Genomic DNA, 24,988 nt, shown 5'->3' on the forward strand with positions numbered 1-24,988 from the left:
CTCCTAATTCCCACAATTGAATAAAGTTTTCTCACAAGACAGAGAAATTTGTCTAAATTCATAATAGAATAGAAAGGAAACTGGACTAATCCCAGAACTGAGTCACAAAATGGAATCAGTGTGATTCACTCAAATCCCACAATTATCCTCTTGCTGAAGTCTCTCAAACCTTCTGCTTGACCCATGTGGTTGGGAATACATTGGGCTCCATCTTAGACAAACTGAGAATGTTTAAAGGCCTGGGCTCACATTAATCTAAGTTCTTTTTGAATTTGGCATTTCTCATTTTTGGATTAAGTTGCACTTATTCTCCATAATTCTGAATTATGGATGTTTTGCTATAGAACAATCCATAGCAGCATCTGGAGCATCACTCTGCCCAAGAATTCCAAAATAAATTATCTTCCAAGTGTATATTGATTTCCTTTATTGTTACAAGGGTAAATATTAATATTAGTTTTATTAATAAGCACCAAGTTGTCTTCTAACACATGCATGTATATATATAATTTTTAATAAACTTGAAAGCAATCATCTAAACTAGTATTGAATTACAAAGGGAGCCTTCCTTTATATGCTACCCCCACCAGAAGCAGGTTAGAAGGAATAAAAGGGGCAGCTAGGTGGCACAGTGGATTAAGTATTGGTCCTGAAGACAGGAGGATGTGAGTTCAAATCCAGAACTTCATAATTACTTAACTGTATGACCTCAGGCAAAGCCTATATGACCATACAGACCTTGAAAAAATAAAAAAAAGGAATGTAAAATATATTTTTGGGCATGGTCTTTATGGGGATTTGTTTTACTTGATAATGTACATTTGGCTACAAGAATTATGTTTCTTTTATTTTTCCTAAGTTAGATAGAAAGGGATAAAAAGAAATTCTTGTTAATTGCAAAAAGGGGCAGCTAGGTGAGACAGTAGATAGAGTACCGGCCCTGGAGTCAAGAGTACCTGAGTTCAAATCCTACCTCAGACACTTAATAATGGCTGTGTGGCCTTAGGCAAGCCACTTAACCCCATTGCCTTACAAAAAACTTTTAAAAATAAGTAAAAAAAAAGTTAATTGAAAAAAGTAAAAATGGGGGAGCAGCTAGGTGGCACAGTGGATAAGAGCTCTGACCCTGGAGTCAGGAGGACCTTAGTTCAAATTCAGCCTCAGACACTTAATACTTAGCTATGTGACCTTGGACAAATGACTTAACCCCATTGCTTTGAAAAAAAAAAACAAAGTAAAAGGACTGTACTGTAAACTAAGAAAGCTTTGTTTCTAGTCTCACCTCTTTCAAAGTGTCATATGTATGACTTGGACAAAACGCTTAACATTTTAGAATATTAGTTGCCTCTTCAGTAAAATAAGAATAACACTCATGTGTAGCCAGACTTACCTATTTGATAAGATTAAGGCATGTGAAATAATTTTACAGAGCATACAAAGATAAAAGATTTGTATTTTGTTTAGGTTTTTATGGTTTGGGGGGAGTTTTTTGTTTTTGGTACTGTCATGTAATTTCATTGATCGGTCAGTCAATTAGAATTTTTTAAGTGCTTTACTATGTGCCAAGTTGGAAAAAAAAAACTGATGTTGGGAAAGAGCAAATGCAAAAGAAAAAAGGGACAGCAGAGAATGAGATGGATAGATTGTGTCAAGGAAGCAATGAATATAGACTTTAACAGACTTCTAGAAATAATGGAGAATCAAAAGGCCTGGTATGCTATGGTTCCTGAGGTCATGAAGAGTTGGGCACAACTGAACAACAATAACAACAACAAATGTACCAAAGAATGCAACCTAAGTAGAATGAAAGGTAGATTCTGCCCTGGAGGATCTTTCATTCTAATTCAGCAAAATAAAACCTAAAAGGATGATAAAGAGAGAGATTTTTAGAGGAAGAGGTGTACTGGAAAGAAATGAGACATGGAATGGACTGGATACTCTTCTTAAATAAGAGTTTCTGGGAGGAGCTATCCATTCAAAGAGATTGACCCAGGAGGCAGAGGGTACTTCTAAGTACCTAAGGAATGAAGCATAAAAACTCTACATCTCATCTGATATTTATAATCATAAGTGATACCTCAGAGTTTGAGTGATTTGCCTTTACACAAATAAGCATGAGTCAGGACCTGAACTTTATATCTTCTTGACTGAAAAGATGGTGCCTTATACATTATCCCTAGATATTTTTTAAATAGCATGCAAAAAAAATTTTACAAGGTTTCCAAAATGTATTCCTAACCTGACTTCTCTAGAGCTCTCAACACCATATTCTTTATAGCTGCCTATAAGAAATTTCCACTTTTATTGTCCTACTGATTTCTGTAATACTCAACAAACCTCCCCCTCCCCACTCCAAAAAACCACGTACCTTGTCTGTCCTTTGTAGCATGCCAATTTTTGTCAGTAGTAGTAGCAGCATCATTCTCGGTCACCAAAATATGTACATTATTTACATATATATTTACATGTATATTTTTGTATACAAAAAATCTTTTTCTACTGATTCCTCTCTTCCTTTACTTCTATATGTATCCAATCAGTTGCCAGGTCCTCACAATTCTTCTTTCAAAATGTCTCTCCATATATTCTTACATGGGAGGATAATATTTGTAACTCTTAAGAATTTCATTACTATATGGGCAATGAGAAGGAGTATAATTGACAGAAGATGTAGGTTTGAGATTATTATAATAGGATGATATCCAAAAACAAAAGTTACAGAGTAAGAAAAAAGATTGTACTGGGAGAAGAGAAAAGAGGGAGATAAAGTAGGGTAAATTATCTGACATAAAAGAGTTGTGAAAAAGCTGTTCTTGTTTGTCCTTTGTTCTAAAAGAGAACCATGACATCAGTGATGTCATGCAAGTAAATTGGATTTAAGTGAGAGAGGGCTGCGCAAAGTCACCCAACTCACTTTCTTCTCACTTTTATCAGAATTGAAAAAGGAAATAATATACACAGTCAGTTTGATATAGAAATCTATTTTACCCTATTTTGAAGTTAAAGGGCATGGGGAATAAAAGGGGGTGACTGATAAAAGACAGGGAGATTGGTCAGATGTAAAATCCTTGTGAGAAGGGACAAGGTAAAAGGTAACAGAAAAAAAAGGGAAAATAGGATGGCAAGAAATACACTGTTAATTATCATAACTAACTATGAATGGGATGAACTCAATCTTAAATTGGAAGCAGACATAGATTAAAAATAGATTAAATAGATTAAAAAACAGAATCCTACAGTATACTGTTTAAAGGAAACACATTTGAAGCAAAGACAGACACAATAAAAGTAAGGGGCTAAAGCAGAATGAATCTATTACAGTTCAACTAAAGTTTTAAAAAAAGGGGTAGCAATAAATGATCTCAGACAAAATCAAAGTATTAGGGGACTTAAGGAAAGAAACTATATTTTGCTAAAGGTTTCATATATGCATAATAAACATGCATACAATGGTATGGCATCTAGATTTTTAAAGAAGAAGTTAAATGAGTTGAAGAATGAGATAGAAAGGGGCAGCTCAGTGGATAGAACACTGGCCCTGGAGTCAGGAGGATCTGAGTTCAAATCCTGCCTCAGAAACTTAATAACTACCTAGCTGTGTGACCTTGGGCAAGTCACTTAACTCCATTACCTAGCAAAAACAAAAAAAAGATTGAAATAGAAAATAATGTTACTATTAAGGGGCCTCAACTTTACACACTTGGAATAGATAAATCTAACCAAAAAATAAATTAAAAAAGAAGTTAAGGAGGTGAATAGAATTCTAGAAAAGTTAGATATGATAGATCTTTGGAGAAAACCAAATGGGAATATAAAGGAATATAACTTTTTCCCAGTAGTACATGGCACCTACAGAAAAACTGATAATGTATTAGAGCATTAAACACTTTACAATCAAATACAGAAAAGCAGAAATATTTAAATGTATCCTGAAGATCATAATGTAATAAAAATTATAACCAATAAAGGACAATGAAAATATAGGTTAAAAATTAATTGAAAACTAATCCTAAAGAATAAGTGGGTCAGAAAGCAAATCATAGAATCAATAATTATATTAAAGACAATAACAACAATGAGACAATATACCAAAATTTAGGGGATACAACTAAGGGAAAATTCATATCTCTAAACACTAAATTAATTAAATTAGAGAAATTAAATTTCTCTTAATTAAATAGAGAAAGAACAGATTGGAAAATGGGGCATGCAACTAAAAAAACTAGAAAAAGAACACATTTTATATACTTAATTAAACTGCATATTAGAAATCCTAAAAATGAAATGTGAGATTAATAAAACTGGAAGAAAGCCACTGAGCTAATAAATAAAATTAGAAGTTGTTTTTATGGGGGGAAAAACCAATAAAATGGATAAACCTTTGGTTGATTTGATTTAAAAAAAAAAGAAGTTACCAATATCAAAATGAAAAGGATGAATTCACCACTAGTGAAGAAGAAATAAAATAATTTTTTTTAGGGTTTTTTTTTGGCAAGGCAATGGGTTTAAGTGGCTTCCCAAGGCCACACAGCTAGGTAATTATTAAGTGTCTGAGACAAGATTTGAACCCAGGTACTCCTGACTCCAGGGCCGGTGCTTTATCCACTCCGCCACCTATCCGCCCCAAGAAATAAAATACTTAAATAACTCAATCTTAGAAAAAAGAAATTGAACAAGTCACCAATGAACTCCTAAGGAAAAAAAAAATCCCCAGGACCAGATAGATTTTATTATAAACATAGCTCATTCTACTAAACATTTGAAGAACAATTAATCTCAATACTATATAAACTTTTTGGAAAAATAAATGAAAGTAATCTACCAAATTCCTTTCATAACATAAATAATGTGCTGATACCTAACACAGGAAGAGCAAAAACCAAGAAAGAAAACTATAGACCAATTTCCCTAATGAATATTGATGCAAATTTTTAAATAAAAGACTAGCAAGAAGATTATAATTTTTATATAATAAGAATGACCAGGTAGAATTGATACCAGGATACCAGGAACTGATACCAGGCATATTAAGAAAACTATCCACATAATTGATAATATCAATAACAAAACCAATAGAAATCATATGATTATCTCAATAGATGCAGAAAAAGTTGTGGCCAAAATGCAACGTTCTTTACTACTAAAAAATTAGAGACCTTGGAAATAAATAGTTTATCTTGAGGTGATAAATAATATTTATCTAAAATAATTAGGAAGCATTATCTGTAATCTATAAAGAAGTTTTCCCCTATAAAGAAGTTTTCCCAGTAAAATCAGGGGTGAAGTAAGGATACCCATTATCATCACTTTTATTCAATATTGAACTAGATATGCTAACTATAGCAATAACAGAAGAAAAAGACATTGAAGGCATTAGAACAGGCAGTTACAAAACTTTTTGCAGATAATTTGCTGACACACTTAGATAATCTTAAAAAGTCAACTAAAAACTATTTGAGACAATTAACAATTGTTGTGAAGATGTAAGATGTAAAGATGCAAAGTTGTAAGATAAAATAAAACCATATAAATCAGCAGTATTTATATATATATTACCAACAAATTCCAGCAGCAAGAAATTGAAAGAGAAATTCCATTTAAAATAGCTATAGACAATATAAAATCCTTGGGAATTTACCTACCAAGTTAAACTCAGGAACTATATAAACACAACTACCAAAAAACACTTTTCACGTAAATGAAGTCAGATCTAAACAACTGAAAAAATATTAATTACTCATGGGTAGGCCAAGTCAATCCAATAAAAATGACAATTTCACCTAATAATCTATTTATTCGATGCCATAGCAGTCAAACTACAAAAAAAAAAATTTATAGAGCTAGAAAAAATAATAAAATTGGATCTGGAAAAAACAAAAGGTCAAAGATATTAAGGGAATCAATGAAAAAAAATTAAAGGAAGATAGTCTAGCTGAACCAGATCTCAAATTGCTTATAAGGCAGTAATCATTAAAACTGTCTCATCCAGGCTAAGAAATAGAATGGTGCATCAGTGGAATAGATTAGATATACAATACATTGTAATAAGTAACATAGTTGGGGAGCTAGGTGGTGCAGTGGATAGAGAACTGCTGCCCTAGACTCAGGAGGTCTGAATCCAGGGGGTTCAATTCTGGTCTCAGACACATAATAATTACCTAGCTGTATGACCTTGAAGAAGTCTCTTAACCCCACTGCCTTGCAAAAGCTAAAAAAAGAAAGATTGAATAAGTAACATAGTAATATACCATTTGATAAACCCAAAGATTCAAGCTTTGGGGACAAAAGCTCATCATTTACAAAAATTGCTAGGAAAACTAAAAAACAGTATGGAAGAAACTAGGTATAGACCACCTTCTCAAATGGACACCAAGATAAGGTCAAGATGGAAACATGATTAAAATATAAAGAGTGATACCACAAGCAAATTGGGAGAGCATGGAATAGGAAAATATGGAATAGCAAAAGATCTGTGAGATCTATGGATAAGGGAAGAATTTAGAACCAAAAAGATATAGAGGATTAAAAAATTTCAAATGCATAATTTTGATTATTAAAAAATTTTTGCAAAACCAATTCAATCAAAATTAGATGGGGAAAAATTAGATGGGAAGCAGAAAACTGGGGGGCAGGGGGATTTTACAAGTATCTCTGATAAAAGCCTCTTTTATAGATAAATGAATCAAATTTATAAGAATACAAGTCATTCAACAATTGATAGTCAGAGGATATTAACAAATACTTTTCAAACAAAAAATCAAAACTCTATAATATATGAAAAATGCTGTAAATCACCTTTGATTAAATAAATGTAAATTAAAACAACTCTGAGGTACCACTTCACAGTTATCATATTAACTAATACGAAAAACAGTAAATGATGGAGGGAATGTAGGAAAATTGAGGCACTAATACACTGCTGGTGGAGTTCTGAACTTATTTCAACCATCTGTAGAGCAATTTGGATCTATGCCCAAAGGACATTCCCTTTAATCCAGCAAATACCACTGATAAACAAGTGAAAAGACCCATTTATGCAAAAATATTTTTAGCAGCTCTTTTTGTAGTGGCTAAGAATTGGAAATTGAGAGGATGCCTATCAATTAAGGAATAACTGGACAAGTTGTGGTATGTGATTGGATTGGAATATTCTTGAAATGGCAAGCAGGATCTCAGAAACTTCTAGAAACTTCACATGAACTATTAAAAAATGAAGTGAGGAGAATATTGTATTCAGTAACAGCAATATTATATCATGAAGAATTGTGAATGACTTGTTATTCTCAATGATACAATGATACAAGACAGTCCCAAGGGACTCATGGTGGAAAATGCTATACACCTCCAAAGGAAGAAATAGTGTTGTCTAAAGCAATCCATTTCTCTCTTTCTTTCTTTCTTTCCTTATTTGAGTCTTTTTGCACAAAATGACTAATAAGGAATGTTTCACATGCATTACCTATACCAGATTGGTTACCAGATCAAGGGAAGGGAGGGAGTAAAGGAAAGAATTTCACCTCAAAACTTTAAAAAAAATTGTTTTTACATGTACCTGGGGGGGGGGGGGAATTATTTTTAGTCTCTTCAATTTGCCTCTAGCTTTCTTTCCATTCCCTCAACCATCACAGTCCACACTCCTGTCTAGACAATTGTAGATTTTCTGCATAATAAGTGCTCAATTTAGTTTGCTGACTTTGAATTACTGAATAACAAGAACTGGTTCACCTCTGTTTTGTTTCTTCACATTCCATCTTTCAATGTCACTGGAGGTTTAAGTCTAAAAAACATAACTTTTCTCCCGTCCCTCCTCAGTTTAAAAATCAACAGTGTAGGGGCGGCTAGGTGGCACAGTGGATAGAGCACCGGCCCTGGAGTCAGGAGGACCTGAGTTCAAATCTGGACTCAGACACTTAACCTAGCTGTGTGGCCTTGGGCAAGCCACTTAACCCCATTTGCCTTGCAAAAACCTAAAAAAAAAAAAAAAAATCAAGTTTCTCTTGGTTGCCTACAGAATTGTCTGAACTTCTTGGCCAATAGTCAAAGTTCAAGCCCCACCAAAATGAATTAATTATTACAACTCAGTTTCAGGAAAGCCCCAATCATGCTTCACTTCTCTCCTTCCTCTCCTTTCATAGCTAGCATTTATATACTTTACAATTTGCATGGTACTTTACATATATTATTCCATTGGAACCTAGTAACAAACATGTGACTAGTGCTTTTATTATCCTTATTTTACAGATGAAGAAATTGAGGTTGAGGAAGTTAAATGGCTTACCCAGAGTCATATAACTAGTATATGAGCAAGTCAGGATTTGAAATCAGTCTTCTCTTATCCAAATTCAGACTCCAACCATTACAGGAATATCATTTATAATAATCACTTTGTGGACTTCTTAACCAAGATGAGGGCCTGAAGCTAACATGCTCCCAGAGCTTTTCCCTATCAAAGCTAAATGAAGCCTTTATTCTGACATTCAAGCTAATTCAAGCTAAAGATCCCACCAAGAAAAAGAGAAGATTCAAAGAAGTTTTCAATGGTAAACATCGCAGAGGATCTTCAGTGGTCTGTCTCTTTTGGGGAAAGGGGGAAGTAAAGCCCAGGAGGTAGAAGTGGGAAAGCCAGCAGGAGGCTTTCAGCCGTAGTGCAATCCAGATCCCGACAGTTTAACAACAGCAGAGGTCCATATGGGACCTCTGAATCCTAGGAACCCTGGGATAAAAGACAGGACTGGGTCTGGAACAAACCACTGAAACAAACAAACAAACCAGTCTGAATCTGGACATAAAGGAGAAAACAAACCTCTCCAAAGGCAAGGCCTGGACTGAAAGGCAACATCCTAGCCAACAACAATCCAGGGATCATACCCAAGCCCCATCCAAAAAAAAAAAAGTTTGGATTTATACTCCCTATACCCAGGAGCAGAGTTATAACAACAAAGATGAGTAAAAAAGCTAAAAGAGCACTCACTATAGAAAAACTACTTTACAGACAAAGATGATGACAATGCCATATCTGAATAAGAAATCAGTGAAAAATCATTCACAGAGGAAGTCTCAGAACAGTCTATGAATTGGACTCAAATCCAAAAGCTCATTGAAGAGCTTAAAAAAAGAATTAAAAAACCAAAGAAGAGAGGAAGAAGAGAAATGGAATAAAGAAATGAGAGTCATGCAGGAAAATTATGAAAAATTAACCAGAATTAACACCTTTAAAAAGGAAACACAAAAGATAATTGAAAAAAATAAAACCCTAAAAATTGTTGAACAAATAAAAACCAATGAATCTACAAGACTACAAGATTCCATCAAACAAAATAAAAAGGCTGAAAAAAATTGAAGAAAACATAAAGCACCTTTTAGGGAAAACAAGTGACCTGGAAAATAGATCCAGGAGAAGAGTTCTACGAGTCATGAGATTACCAGAAAGCCTTGATTAAAAAAAAAGAACCAGGAAAACTATGCAGGAAATCATCAGGGAAAACTGTTCAAATCTCCTAGATCAAGAAGACAATAAATATAACCATTGAAAGAATACACAGAATCCCCAGAAAGAGACCCCAGGATGAAAACTCCAAGGGTTGTTATAGCCAAATTCCAGATCTCTCAAATAAAGGAGAAAATACTGCAAGTAGCAAAAAGGAAACAATTTAAATACAAAGGAAACACAGTCAGAGTCACACAGGACCTATCAGCCTCAACACTGAAGGATTGGAGGACCTGGAATATCATATATTGGAGAGCCCTGCAAAATTCAGCGTTTACTATTGGGGGAAAGATGGATATTCAACAAAATAGAGAATTTCCAAAATTTCCTAACAGATCAGAACTGAACAGAGAATTCACTCACCAAATACACAATTCAAGAGATATATTAAAATGTAAATGAAAAGGGAAAGGAAAAAACAAACAAATGTTAATCAAGGACATCAAATTATATACAACCCTAAAAGGGAAGCTATAACACTTATAACTCTTGAGAACTTTACTTCTCTTAGGATAATTGAAGAGATTGGATTTACAGAATATGGGTATAGTTGGGTCTTGTCTCTCCATTGAAGAGGTCCAAGATGATATCACTATGTTTGAGATTAAAAAAGCCCTGATGAAAAGCAGGGGTGTTAACTCTCAAATTAAGTGTCTCATCCTTTGACCAACTTTAATTCTACTGTGCTGACAAAGCATAGGACTTTGTCTGATGAGATCATCATAAACTGGGTAGTCCTGAGTCAGTGTCTCTGTAACTTACAAACATGTGTAAAGTTCTCAGGTGAGATCTCCAGGCCTGGGGGGAGGGATACAAATAATACAAGAAATGTTGGTTTTGGATGATACTTTGGCTCATGAGGAGGATGGTGTATTCTTGGAGGGTACTCGAAAATAGGTAAAGCAAAAAATGATTATAATTATAATTCGATGTAATTTGAGACAATGCTACTTAGCAAGCAATCAAACTGTGATTAATGATACCTGATTAATAGTACTTGAGCAATAAATAACACCAGGTGAAGAGGCACAAAGATTTATAGTTTTAGAGGGAAAGAAGGGAGAGTGAGAACACTTTGTAAATTCTATTTAATAGATTTGGTCCAGAGGAGGGAATAAGATACATTTCCACTAGGTTTTAAAAATCTATCCTAATCTACAGGGAAGGAGGGTTATGGGGAAGGGAAGAAGATACTGAGAAAAGGGAAGTAAAAGTGAAAATAAATTGAAAGTTAAATTTTAAAAGAAAAGTTAAAGTGGAAAGGGAGTAAACCTTTGATGAGGAGGAATAAGAAAAGGAAAGGAAAAAACATAAATGGAGAATGCGTGGAGGAACATACAGAATTAGTAATCTTAACTGTAAAATGTAAATGGGATGAACTGTCTCATAAAACAGAAGCTCATAGCAGAATGGATTAAAAACCAGAATCCTACAATATTTCATTTACAAGAAATACAGGAAGCAGAGAGATACACACAGGGTAAAGGTAAAAGGATGGAGCAAAATATATTTTGTCTCAGCTAAAGTGAAAAAATCAGGGTAGTGATCCTGATCTCAGATAAAGTAAAAGAAAAAAATGATCTCATTAAAAGGGATAAGAAAGGATACTACATCTTCTTAAAGGGCACCATTGGTAATGAAGTTATATCATTACTAAACACTTCTCAGACCATGATGCAATAAAAATTATATGCAATAAAGGATCATGGAAAGATAAACCAAAAACTAATTGGAAACTAAATGACTTAATTTTAAATAATGAGTGCATCAAAGTGCAAATAATAGAAATAATGAATAATTGTATCCAAGAAAATGTTATTAATGATACATCATACAAAAATTTATGGGATATAGTCAAGGCAGTTTTGAGGGGGAACTTTATATCTCTGAATGCCTATATGAACAAAATAGGGGAAAAGGAGAGCAATGAATTGAGAATGCAATTAAGAAAACTAGAAAAAAAGAACAAATTAAAGACCCCCCCCAATTAAATACCAAATTAGAAATTTTGAAAAATAAAGGGAGAGATTAATAAAAATTGAAAACAAGAAAACCATTGGTCTCAAAAATAAAACTAAGAGTTGCTTTATAGAAAAGCCAATAAAATAGACAAACCTTTGGTTAATCTGATTTTAAAAAAGGAAAGAAGATTACCAAATTACCAGTATCAAAAAAATGAAAAGGGTGACCTAACCACCAATGAGGAAGAAATTAAAGAGATAATTTGGACCTACTTTGCTAAACTATATACCAATAAATTTGATAACCTGAGTTATGGATGCATATTTACAAAAAAATAGAAACTGTCCAGATAAGCAGAAGAGGAAAATAAAATTCTTAACCCCATTTCAGGAAAAAGAAATTGAAGAAACCATCAATAAACTCCCTAAGAAAAAGTCTCTGGGTCCAGATGGATTTACAAGTGAATTCTACCAAACATTTAAGAAACAATTCTTATTCTACATAAACTGCTTTAAAAAATAGGAGAAGAGGGGTGGCTAGGTGATGCTGTGGCCCTGGAGTCAGGAGTACCTGAGTTCAAATCTGGTCTCAGACACTAAATAATTACCTAGCTGTGTGGCCTTAAGCAAGCCATTTAACCCCATTGCCTTGCAAAAACCTAAAAAAAAAAAAAAAAAATAGAAGAAAGTCTGCCAAATTCCTTTTATGATACCAACTGACGCTAATACCTAAATCAGGAAGAACCAAAAACAGACAAAGAAAATTATAGACCAATCTCCCTATGATTAGCAATGAGACTACAGCATGTTGTTACTAGGATAATATACCATGATCAGGTAGAATTTATATCAGGTATGCAGGGATGGTTTAGTATTAGGAAAACACTCAACATCATTGTACCAATAGAAATCATATTTTTATCTCAATATATGATGAAAAAGTTTTTGACAAAATAAAAAAATACAAAATATGAAAAGCATTAGAAAGTTTAGGAATAAATGGAGTTTTCCTTAAAATCATAAGCAATATCTATCTAAAACATCAACAAATATATGTAATGGGAATAAACTTGAAGCATTTCCAATAAAATCAGGGGTGAAACAAGGATGCCCATTTTCACCATTACTAGTCAATATAGTATTAGAAATGCTAGCTTTAGCAATAAGAGAAGAAATAGAAATTGAAGCAATCAGAATTGGCAATGAGGAAGCAAAGTTTTTACTCTTTGCAGATGATATGATGGTATATTTAGAGAACCTAAGAAAATCATCTTAAAAACTCCTTGAAACAATTAACAAATTCAGCAAGGTTGCAGGATAAATCATTAGCATTTCTATATATGAACAAGAAAACCCAAGAGCAAAAGATAGAGAAATTCCATTTAAAGTAACTATAGACAATATTAAATATTTTGGAATCTATCTCCCAAGACAAACCATATGAACACAATTATAAAGTCCTTCTCACCCAAATAGTCAGGTCTAAATAACTGGAAAAATGTTACTTACTTATGGTTAGGTTGAGTTAATATAATTAAAATGACAATTCTACCCAAATTAAATTAGTATTCAGTGCCATACAAATCAAACTACCAAATAACTATTTTACTGAGCTAGAAAAAATAGTAACAAAATTCATCTGGAGCAACAAAAGGTCAAGAATAGCAAAAGAACTGATGAAAAAATATGTAAAGGAAGGTGACCTAGCTCTACCAGATCTAAAACTATACTATAAAGCGGCAGTCATTAAAACTAACTGGTACTGGTTAAGAAATAGAATAATAAATCAGTGGGTTAGGATAGGTTCAAAAGAAACCACAGAAAATAACTACAGTAATCTACTCTTTGACAAACCCAAAGACATCAGCTTCTGGGATAAGAATTCACTATTTGACATAACTTGTTGGGAAAACTGGAAAACAGGCAAAAACCTACATCTCACACTCTATATCAAAATGGGTTCAGGATTTAGATGTAAAAGGTACTATCACAGATAAATTAACAGACCAAGAGATTCTCTATCTTATCAGATCTATGGAAAGGGGACAAATTTATGACCAAACAAGAATTAGAGTACATTATAAACTGCAAAATAAGTGATTTTGATTATATTAAATTAAAAAGGTTTTGCACTAATAAAATCAATGCTGCCAAAACCAGAAGGAAAGCAGAAAGCTGGGAAATAATCTTCAACACTAGGAATTCTAGGGGGCGGCTAGGTGGCGCAGTAGATAAAGCACCGGCCCTGGAGTCAGGAGTACCTGGGTTCAAATCCGGTCTCAGACACTTAATAATTACCTAGCTGTGTGGCCTTGGACAAGCCACTTAACTCCCAGTTGCCTTGCAAAAAAAACTAAAAAAAACCCTAGGAATTCTGATTTAGGTCTCATTTCTAAAATTTGTAGAGAATTGCATCAAATTTATAAGGTTATAATTCATTCCCCAATTGATAAATGATTAATATGAATAGAAAATTTTCAACTGAAGAAATTAAAGCTATATATAATCATATGAAAAATGCTCCAAATCATTATTGATTAGAGAAATTCAAATTAAAACAACTATGAGGTATCATCTCATACCTATAAGATTGGCTAAAATGAGAAAAAGGGGAAATGGATCAATTCTGGAGAGGTTATGGGAGGATTGGGATGTTGATGCATTGCTGGTGGAATTGTGAATGAATCCAATAATTCTAGAGAGCAATATGGAATTATGCCCAAACAGCAATAAAAATGTTCATTCCCTTTGACCCAGCTATTCCAATTTCAGGCCTGTATCCAGAAGAAATCATAAAAAATGGGAAAATCCTACATATTCCACAATGTTCATAGCAACTCTTATTGTAGTGGCAATGAACTGAAAATTGAGGGGATGTCCATCAAATGGAAAATGGCTAAACAAGTTATAGTATTTGAATACTATGGAATATTATTGTTCTATAAGAAAGCATAAATGGTCAGACTCTAGAGAAGCGTAGAATGAGTTACAAGATCTGTTGCTGAGTGAATGGAGCAGAGCCAAGAGAACAATGTATACATGAACAACAACATTGTGGGATGATCAACCTTGATGGAAGCAGCTCCTCTCAGCAGTTCAGAGAGCTAGGACAACTGTATTAGACCAGTTATAGACAATGCTATCCCCATTCAGAGGAAGAAAAACAAAACAAAACCAAAAAACCCTAATCTGATGAACACTTTATAAAAATCGTTTATGTATCTTTCTCTTAATCCCAATTCCCCATACTGAAAATGATTGATCTGAAAACATGTTTATCAAAAATAAAAAATTAATAATCACTTGACCCTTAATTATTTTCAATCTTTTATTGTTACTTAACTGATTTGTTTATGTTCCAAAGAAATGATCATCCCTTCAGTGACATATATATAAACATAGATATATTTGCCATCATAGTATTCATACAACATGCTATAAATATTTGCTGAAATGAATTGAACAAGGAAGAGAACAACTATCTTGAGAAACAGCCAAATATTTGATTACTGAAAAAGATAGAGGAATGAAATGAAACTGCACCAACTACCTTGAGTTCTTTGACCAGCAAAGAACTTGTTCTCAGCTACAGTGAAAGGATGAAAGACGGGAGCCTCTTTTCCTAGGAACAAAAGACCACTTTATTGAGTATCCCTAACCTCTATATATCTTACCAATGCCTGTGGACAGCACAAACATATCACATGAGATAATCAGTGGCAGCCAACCATACGAAAAGATCATAAAGTTGCTTGCCCAAATTCTTGTCATACTTCCTTATCCTTACAGTTTGGGTATATACTGTTATCTCAGGATGAGCCACTTCTTGGGCAAACACAAAAGTAGGAGAATGAAAACATCCCGAGATACAGAGCCAGCAGTATTGCAAAACAACAGAGGGGCAAAAGGGTCTTGGAGACCCTTGTCCTTGTTATCTCACAGCTGTGGTATTCAAGAATCACTAACAGAGGAATTCATTGGTTCTCTTTGAAAGCATTGTTTGATTTGGATTTGGAGTTGTATCTCTCTAGCAGATTGACTTGATTGTTATAAATCAACTCAATTAATCAAGAGCTAATTGTTGAATTGGTTCATTTTAATTGCTACAAAATCTGAAGGAATTAGATCAATTGTTGGTTTTACACTTGTCTAAAACCAATTCCCCCTCCCCATGAAATAGTTTTTCTTTCTAAATTTCCTGTTTCTTCTAATGGTGCCATCCTATCCAGATTCAAAACCCAATTTTTCACTTTTATTTTGTCTTACATATTCAGTCCATTGAAAAGTCCTATTAATTCTACCTCAAAATATCTCTTGTACCTAACCCCTTTTCAATTTCCATTCATACCATTCCATTTCAGCACTTTATTTATCACGTGCCATGTAGATTTAGGCTCTCTCTTCAATCTTTTCTATAAACCATTGCCAGGTTAATCTTCATAAAGCACAGCTTTGATCATTCTCTTATTCAAGTTTTTTTTTATCATCTCTTCATTGACTACTAAATCAGATACAGACTCCTCAGCCTAGTATTCAAATGCCTCCATGTTATAGTCTCAATATAATGTTCTAAGTTTACCTGCTATCACATACCTAAACTTTGTTCTTCCAACTTTTGTTCCTGCTATTTCCTTGGCTGAAATACCCTCTTCTCATTGTGCCTCTCTTCCTAGTCTTTGCCCATAATGCAACATCTACCTCTACCTTTCATACAGGAAATATTCATCCTCATATCTTTATATCTCTTCTCATTATTTCTAGTACTTTTATTTGGTCCAATTGTTCTATAGTCTACTGTTGTTAGTGTTATTAGTATTCTGTTTTACACATTTGAAAAAATTGGTTAATTCTTTTTTTTCATTGGTATGTTGATAGGTTTGTTTCTTTTTTTAGGGATTATTTGAGAAATCTGGCTTCCTTTGAAAACTACATTCACTTGACTATTTTGAATAGAAAACTCAATACCAATCCATATGTTATCCCATTCAAAAAGTTTTCTCTCAATTTCCCATCAGGTTATCTTCTCTCTCTGCTCCAAAGAAAATTTTTGTACTTTTCTTATAGCATTTGTATTTTCTACCTTACAGCATAGTTACTGATATTCTTGTCTTATAAAATAATAAAACTCATTGGATATGGATGAGAACCTTATCAAATTAATATATCTTAACAACTGGATCTCTTTTTCAATTTCTGATTTGAAACAATACAATCCTACATTATAATTTGGGCAAAACTAACTTTAACTCCATATAATAGGTGATTACAATGGGAGATCTAGGGAAAAAGTTCTAATTCTCAAAAGCAATTTTATATTATGGATCCATAATACATAATAAAATCTCTTTTCTCAAAAGCAGTTTTGAGATGTTTTGAGGTTGAATTTTGAATTCAAGTAGGTTCCATTCAGTTTACTGAGCTTTCATGAAAATTAAGGCAACACACTATTTCCATGATTTTATTAATAGATAGGTATTTACATTAAAAGTTAGAAGGCAGGGAGCAGCTAGGTGGTGTAGTGGATTAAGCACTGGCCTTGGAGTCAGGAGTACCTGGGTTCAAATCCAGTCTCAGACACTTAATAATTACCCGGCTGTGTGGCCTTGGGCAAGCCACTTAACCCTATTTGCCTTGCAAAAACCTAAAAAAAAAAAAAGTTAGAAGGCAAGCATCCTTTCACTTTCCATTCTGAGATAATCAACAAATGGTGTTTTGCAAATGTGAAAAGTTAGATAAATATACTGTAACTTTCACTTAATTCAGAGAAAATCAACTGCAGTATGAATTCTTACTAGTGATTACTAGTTATCAAAAAAATTTGTTTTGTAGTCATAATAAGTTTATCATTGAATTCTTTTACAGGGGTCTCCCAAGTCAAGCTTTTGAATATATAATGTATAATAAAGGAATTATGGGAGAAGACACATATCCTTATAAAGGAAAGGTATTCTTAATATCTAATCTAAAATAATATTGTTGGAATAGTTGTACTCTATATAATTGACTCTCAATGTTGTTACTGTTTTGAACAGGATGGCACTTGCCAATTCCAACGAAACAAAGTCATTGCTTCTGTCAAAGATGTGGTCAACATAACAGCTGTGAGTACAAAAAGATCTCTGGGTAACAATACTGTGGGAGTGATGTACAAAGAGGTTTCTGTGATCAAATTCCCTTTCAGTTATGTCATTTCATTTATTGTATGGTAATTCACAGTGGAAGTAAGTAGGTGTCAGTGGTATAGTTAGGAAGATTTGAGTTCACATATACCATATTTGCCTGAAAATAAAACTGGGTCTTACACTAATTTTTGCTTAAAAAGACATGAGAGCTTATTTTCAGGGGATCAATTCTAGGGGAAATCATTATTTAATCTATTCTTCTCTCTAACAAGGAAGTTCTTCATGTCTTTAGCACAGTGAGTGCTGAATGAATTCCAGACTAGCAGACTTCTTTGACCACCTCACAAAACAAGTGGCAGCATTAAATTGACTCACTTCCTTATAACTGCTTGTGGGCACCAGGGTTTTTTGGTTTCAAGAACAAAAATACTTGAAACACCTTCAATCTTATCTTTCTTACCTTAGTGATGATTAGAGGTGGGGCTTTCTTTCCATCCATAGGTTATCAAGTGAAAACATTATTCATGTATTATATCTATATTCCAATTGATCATTAGGCAGTAAGTTTCCAGTTCATCTGGAAGGCACCTCCAAAGTCTTCTGCTTGGATATTTACAAATATTTAATTATAGTTTATATTATCATCTATTTTAAGTATTAATGCCAATGATATTTATTCATATTTAATTATATATCAATATTATTATTTTATAATTTAATTTACAATGGATGTACTAAATGTGTCCAACTGATGATTTTAATTGGGGTTTATTTTGGGGGTAGGGTTTATATTACATTTATCCAAAAAAATTCAAGTTAGGGCTTATTTTCCACTTAGGCTTGTTTGGTTGTTTGTTTTGTTTTTGTTTTTCCCCTCAGGGAAATATGATAGTCTCAAATACTTTCTGTGTGAGCCTGGGAAAGTCATTTAAGCTCTGCCTTAGTTTCCTCATCTGTAAAATGGTGATAGTATCAACATCTACTTTCCTTATTATTTCAAGCCCTATCTGGTGTGTGTGTTTGTGTGTGTTTGTTTGTGTGTGTGTGTGTGTGTGTGTGTGTGTGTAAATTAACCATCTAATAAAGATAAATAGAAAAAAATTCAAGGCAAAAAAAATCCATTTTGGAGATAGACTTTTTATTGTCCATTTTACCTGGATACTTGGATAATCTGAATACTTATAAGACAATAGAATAAAAAGTCATCTAATTAGGGAAAATCAATATAGCTCTGATTCCCTGGACAAATCTGAGATGTCATCTTCCAGGTATAATTAGACTATAGAGTGGAACATGTGGATAAATACTACATTTAATTAAAAAAAAAAGTTTTGTTAACTGGCATATTGGTAAAAATGAAAGGTATTAATTATAATCTGTAGTTAATTTTGCTTTCCCTTCTTTTTCTGGGATTTGGTGACATATGATCTGTGTGCAAATCCTGTTTCTGCTTCCACTTGTGACCTTGACAAATCATTAATCTCTCCAACCCTCAATTTCCTCATCTGTAAATGAAGAGGTTAGAATAGTTTGGGGTCCCTAATTATCAGAGAATCTATGAACTTGTTTTTTGAAAATATATATTTTGATAATCTTAACAATGTAATTTAAAATTTTTTCCTTAATTTATTTCCTTTGTAATCTTAGGTATTTTATGCATGTAAAAACATTATTCTGAGAAACAGTACATGGGCTTTGTCAGACTGCCAAAGAGATCCATGATACAAAAGGACCCATGGACTAGATAGTATCCAATGTCTCAAATGTTATTAACATCTGAGCCTATGACTCTATGAACCTCACAAGAGTCTTAGGGAAGCAGGAAGACAGTTCTGATTTTTTTCATCAAATAAGAGAAATAGTAAGCAACATCTTCAACTTAATTCTATTATTAATAGAATCCTAAATTCTCTCATCCTCTTCCTAAATTCAATAAAGCTGTAAGTTTGGTCAATTTGTATTAGAGAAGATCCAAAATACCATTTCTAAAGTGATAGATAATATTTATATGGTCTCTCACTTTGGATTGAACTAAGACATCCACTAATCTAAAGACAGGTTTTTGCAGAAATCACACTCCCATTATATAACATTTTTCCATTAGAGGAAAAATATGTATAATTAATTAAAGCAACTACACATTTAGCTGATATAATTAAATTACTAGTCCTTGGGACCAAAGCAAAAATAAATATGCCCTCTGGTGTCTAGTGTATTTATTTTCCCTTTTTAAAAAAGGAGGGGAAAAGCTAGTCCTTTCCTTTGGGAGTTTTCAGTTTGAGTTGTGTTTTTATCAGCTATGTAAATCATTAGGTCTCTTATTTTTAAGCAAGAAGCAAAGGAGAAAAGACAAAATAAAATGTATGATTCAGGGTATTATTTTCCCCCAGTATGATGAAGAAGCTATGACTGAAGCCGTGGCCCACCATAACCCTGTCAGTTTTGCTTTTGAAGTGACTGAAGATTTTCTGAGCTACCGTAAAGGCATATATTCCAAGTAAGTTTTTCATTACATAAAAAAAAAAATGAAAAATATCACCTAATAGTAGTTTTCAGCAACCATTTGAAAGTCTTATTTTGTTATGAATTCCTAAGAGAGGTCAATTCTGTAGCCAAAAGTAACATTTAGATTGCAGGATCTGGAGCAGCAATGAAACTTAGAATTCCAAAAATACAAAATAACAATGAAAATTCTGTGACCACATTACCAGTTTACTTGACAATACTTCTTTGAAGTCCCATGAAAGAGATTTAAGGACAGGAAAGAAAGAAAACCTAGTTATATGTGCAGTGAGCTAGTTCTAAATTCTAGGAATTCCATTACACCTGTATTTATCTTTAAGAATAAATATGGGGCGGCTAGGTGGCACAGTGGATAGAGCACCGGCCCTGGATTCAGGAGTCCCTGAGTTCAAATCTGACCTCAGACACTTAAAAATTACCTAGCTATGTGGCCTTGGGCAGGCCACTTAACCCCATTTGCCTTGCAAAAACCTAAAAAAAGAAAAAAAAGAATAAATATGAATTTATTAAGAGGGTAATTAAGGAAATGTGCATCCCTTCACAAGCAGAAGGATTCTTGTATAGCACAGTGCATAATAAATGGAAGGCACAAATGAAAGTTTATTGCATTCAACTCACTTTAACAAAGGATCTTGACCCCAGAATTCCTTTTGAATATCCCAAAGATATTTGAAGAATTTTAGTATGGAAGTAATAGTAAAAATGATATAGCTCTTTTATAAACTTTTACCTTTGATTTATTTTTCAGTCCCAGATGTGCTAAAAGTCCAGACAAAGTAAATCATGCAGTGCTTGCAGTTGGGTATGGAAAAGAAAATGGAATACCTTACTGGATTGTGAAAAACTCTTGGGGTACATCTTGGGGGAACAATGGGTAAGGAACTCTGGATTGTCATTTAACTAAATTTTCTATAGCTGATTAAAAATCTTCAAATTCCTTCAGTTCCTGGTTCCTACATAATTAGATTAGTTAGTACTTAGGAAGAGAGGAGCTAACTTCACAGATTCAATACCCAAATAAACCATTTAGCTTTTATCCATTACACTGTCAACAAACATTGCAAGTAACTTTGAATCAGATGTCCTAAATACTTGCCATGGGGGTGGAGGACAGAGAGTTCTAAATCCATCACCTCATTGTGAAAAATAAGTATATAGCCTACTATTGGAGAGTAAATGGCATCCATCTTTGTATCAATAAGGAAAGAAAGCATCATTTTTTTTAAAGTGCATTAGATTGAGAAAAAATATAATACTTTTTTAAAAAATAGAAGGGGAAGGGGGAAGGGAATTTTATCATAAAGATTCTCATTTACAGTTCTCAAGCAAAAAAAAATGGGTTTATCAATGATGGCTAGACTACATTCCAAAGACCCAAGGCAAATTCTCATGGTCCTCTCTGCCTTTCTTTAATCACCACATTAAATGTGGCTTAGAGTACATATATATTACCTTCAATTTTTTACAGAAGATTCCCATCTGTCATCTCACTATAATAATATTTGGGAAGTAGGCAGGTTTCCAGGATTATGACTGTTTTATAGATATAGAAATGAAGCTCAGAAACATTTTCTGAATACTAGCCCTTTTGTTTTTCACTGGGACTTGTCTCCTATAACACTGTTAGTGTAGCTAATTGTGTATTAGGATTATAGTAGAAAACTTTTCCTTTTTATCAGACTACAATCATTTCTTGGGTAATAACCCAACTGTATTATGGGGAAGTATGTGACTTAATTTTCTAGTCAGGTACCATGTTGAATTTCAGGTTCAACTATCTGAAAGACTTGAGTAACTCTCCATTTCAAAACTACCTTTAAATTACTCTTATAAATATAATTAAATTATTTATCAAAGCCCTTTTCAGAGACCTCTCCACCAAAGATAGCTCCATCCTTCTAAAGAACAGCATAGATAACTTGTACTTCAAATAAAGTTACTATTAAATTATTAAGGAATAGATTTAAGTATTTTCATCATTATTTATATCTAGTATTTAGAAACAAGTTTGATATAAAAGGTTTTGGTTTAATAAAGGACTGTAAATCTTATTTTGCATCTGAGCAAAAGTACCCCAAGTATGAGCTTGATGCTCATACCAGATTTGTTATTTTGTTTTTTAGGTTTTTGGCAAGGCAAATGGGGTTAAGTGGCTTGCCCAAGGCCACACAGCTAGGTAATTATTAAGTGTCTGAGACTGGATTTGAACCCAGGTACTCCTGACTCCAGGGCCAGTGCTTTATCCACTATGCCACCTAGCCACCCCTCAGATTTGTTATTTATATTAATATGGCACCTTTATTCCTACCAATCTTTGGTTGATTAGTTTTAAACACAGAACAAATAATAATAAAAAATTAAAATGCATTATTTAATGATTTAGTAACTTCATAACTCATTGAAAAAAGAATCATTTAGGAAAAGAGATTGTGAATAGATTCATAAAAAGGAAAAGTTACTTTCTTTGTTAATGAAAAGAACTTGAACATATTAAGATGATTTAATAAGATTCCATAATACTCAAAACTAGTACTTTTAATTAATAACATTGAACGGTAAGAGACCTTGAGGAAGATTCAAATAGCTGACTTGGAATACAGCAAAATGTAGCACTTAACTTGGGAAATCAATAATGTACCAGAATGTTACTTTCTTTTCCCATCTAGTGTTTCCTGGCAGAAAGCCACAAAGTTACACTTCTATGAAGAGAAGAAAATAGAACAGTTTCCCTATTTTCACATCTCCCTTGTGACACAGGCTTAAGAAACCACAACCTCCCTCTTCTAATATGTAGGTTTTTAATTCTGTGTGTTTATGAAATCTTGCAAATTTCCAGCCCTGTCTGACAGATCATTTAGCCTATCTTTACATATTCCTGTATTCTGCCCCTAACAGAGATTATCATTCACCTGCCAAAGTGACTTAGGTTGAATGTTATTTCTTCAAAGAACTTTCCCAAAACCAAAAATCTGTGACCTGCAATCAGTGAGATCCTGATTAGAAAAAGCAGAAGGAAAAAAACAACACTAGGACTTACGGCTCAACAGTTTATCTAGATATATATAGGAAACCCAAAACACGTGAAATTATGTAATTTGTGACACTATATAATTCAATTGTGATAAAATTCCTATTTTTTTTTACTTAACTATTATAAGATTTACTAGATGTAGAGGAAAGAAGGAAGGTGTATTAAAATATATTTTTGTTCTGAGAATTTTGTAATACCTTTTAAGAAAAGTAGGAATTAGGGGAAGCTAGGTGGCGCAGTGGATAAAGCACCGGCCCTGGAGTCAGGAGTACCTGGGTTCAAATCCGGTCTCAGACATTTCATAATTACCTAGCTGTGTGGCCTTGGGCAAGCCACTTAACCCCATTTGCCTTGCAAAAACCTAAAAAAAAAAAAGTAGGAATTTCCACCAAGATTAGGAATCATATATCTAGACTGCATTCCAAGGACTCAATACAAGTCTTCATAGTCCTCTCTGCCTTTCTTTAATAAACATGAGTCAACATTTTTCACAGACTCAGACTTTATGCTTTCGATTATCTCCTCTTCCATGGATTTCTGCTTTTTAGAACACATTCCCCTTTTGCGAATCAAATCATTGCTTTTAATTCTATTTAGTCTTTTGATTTTTCAATAATGTGAGGCTTCCGCTCTAATTCTTATTTCTCTTCTGATTGCTCCAGGTACTTCCTTATTGAGCGTGGAAAGAACATGTGTGGTCTTGCTGACTGTGCATCCTATCCCATCCCTGGGATGTAACCTGGAGATACATAGAGACGAGCAAAGATGAACAAAAAAGATATCTTGTGCTGATATACAATGTATCATAAAACCTAAGTGAATGTACCCTGAATTTTAAGTTGGCCATGAGGACCCAAAGTTAGTTGGTAGCTATGAAGTCTCTTGATCTTTCACCTTACCTGGGAAAAGGCTCTTAGGGTAGTCAACTTTGTCCAAAAGAAAGTTTTTGAATCATTTCTATCTTCTTGTAAAGTCCATCTAGCAATGCAGTCAAGGAGGAATTCATCCTTTTTCTTACCTTGCTGTCTAAAGCTCTCAGTAAAACAAGGACACTAAGTAGTAAACTACCCCCAGGGATTTTGACGCAAGTATTTAAGTGAGTCAAGAGCTAATAAAAGCACCACTTTTTTTACACATACACCACACAAGGCTAGAGTGGCCATTTTCATTCTCAGGTAATTTTTATTCTTTTGACAGTAAGCTTCTCTTTTTAAAAATCAAATGTATTTTAAAGAAATATGTGATTTTTAAAATTTATTTTTGCCATATTCCAGTTGCTATTTTTAAAAAATATATTTTGATGATAAGTTCACTTGATCAACTGAATGCACATTAGATTTGAAATTATTTTAGTTTAGTGTCAGTCTGAGTCAAGGGTAAAATTTGACTCAACCTGACCACTGAATAACCTTGCCTTTGAGCAGGTCTTTGAACCTCTCGCTGCTTATTTTCCCATTTGTAAAATAAGAGTGAAAGATGGAATAAAATGAAACATTATATGGAGCTCTTCAGAATTCAGTCAGCATAATTTTCATTTGTGTTACTAAGCATATCAGCAATGACACCCAGGAATTCATAACCAAAATATCATTGGACTGAAATGCTAGTGCATACAAATAGACTGAATAAAGATATTTGACTATTTCAAAATTTGTTGTATTCATTCTGGTCTTTTTTAAAAGTTGTATTTATTAAAGGCACTTCATTTACCAGCATTTGAAATAACAATCAGCAAAAAGTCCTATTTTATTCAGAACAGATATTTTGAAAGACTTTCAAACATTACTGAAATGAATCATAAAGATACAATTTGGGTGAAAACAGTCTTAATGAAATAGTGACTTGGCTTTTTGTGGTAGCCTTT

General features: G+C 33.4%; 1 protein-coding gene across 1 annotated transcript in view; it reads left to right on the plus strand.

Moving 5' to 3' along the window:
- The window catches only part of CTSH (cathepsin H), a 51,212-nt gene extending 26,438 nt beyond the window's left edge, over positions 1–24,774 (plus strand). The window contains exons 8-12 of the mRNA XM_074234037.1: positions 17,311–17,392; positions 17,481–17,549; positions 19,961–20,067; positions 20,842–20,967; positions 23,787–24,774. Of these exons, the coding sequence (XP_074090138.1) occupies positions 17,311–17,392; positions 17,481–17,549; positions 19,961–20,067; positions 20,842–20,967; positions 23,787–23,862 (460 nt within the window). The 3' untranslated portion in view covers positions 23,863–24,774. The remainder of the gene's footprint in view (positions 1–17,310; positions 17,393–17,480; positions 17,550–19,960; positions 20,068–20,841; positions 20,968–23,786) is intronic.
- Positions 24,775–24,988: the final 214 nt, after the last annotated feature.

The sequence above is a fragment of the Macrotis lagotis genome, chromosome 4, assembly GCF_037893015.1.
Source record: "Macrotis lagotis isolate mMagLag1 chromosome 4, bilby.v1.9.chrom.fasta, whole genome shotgun sequence".
NCBI classification, from domain to species: domain Eukaryota; kingdom Metazoa; phylum Chordata; class Mammalia; order Peramelemorphia; family Peramelidae; genus Macrotis; species Macrotis lagotis.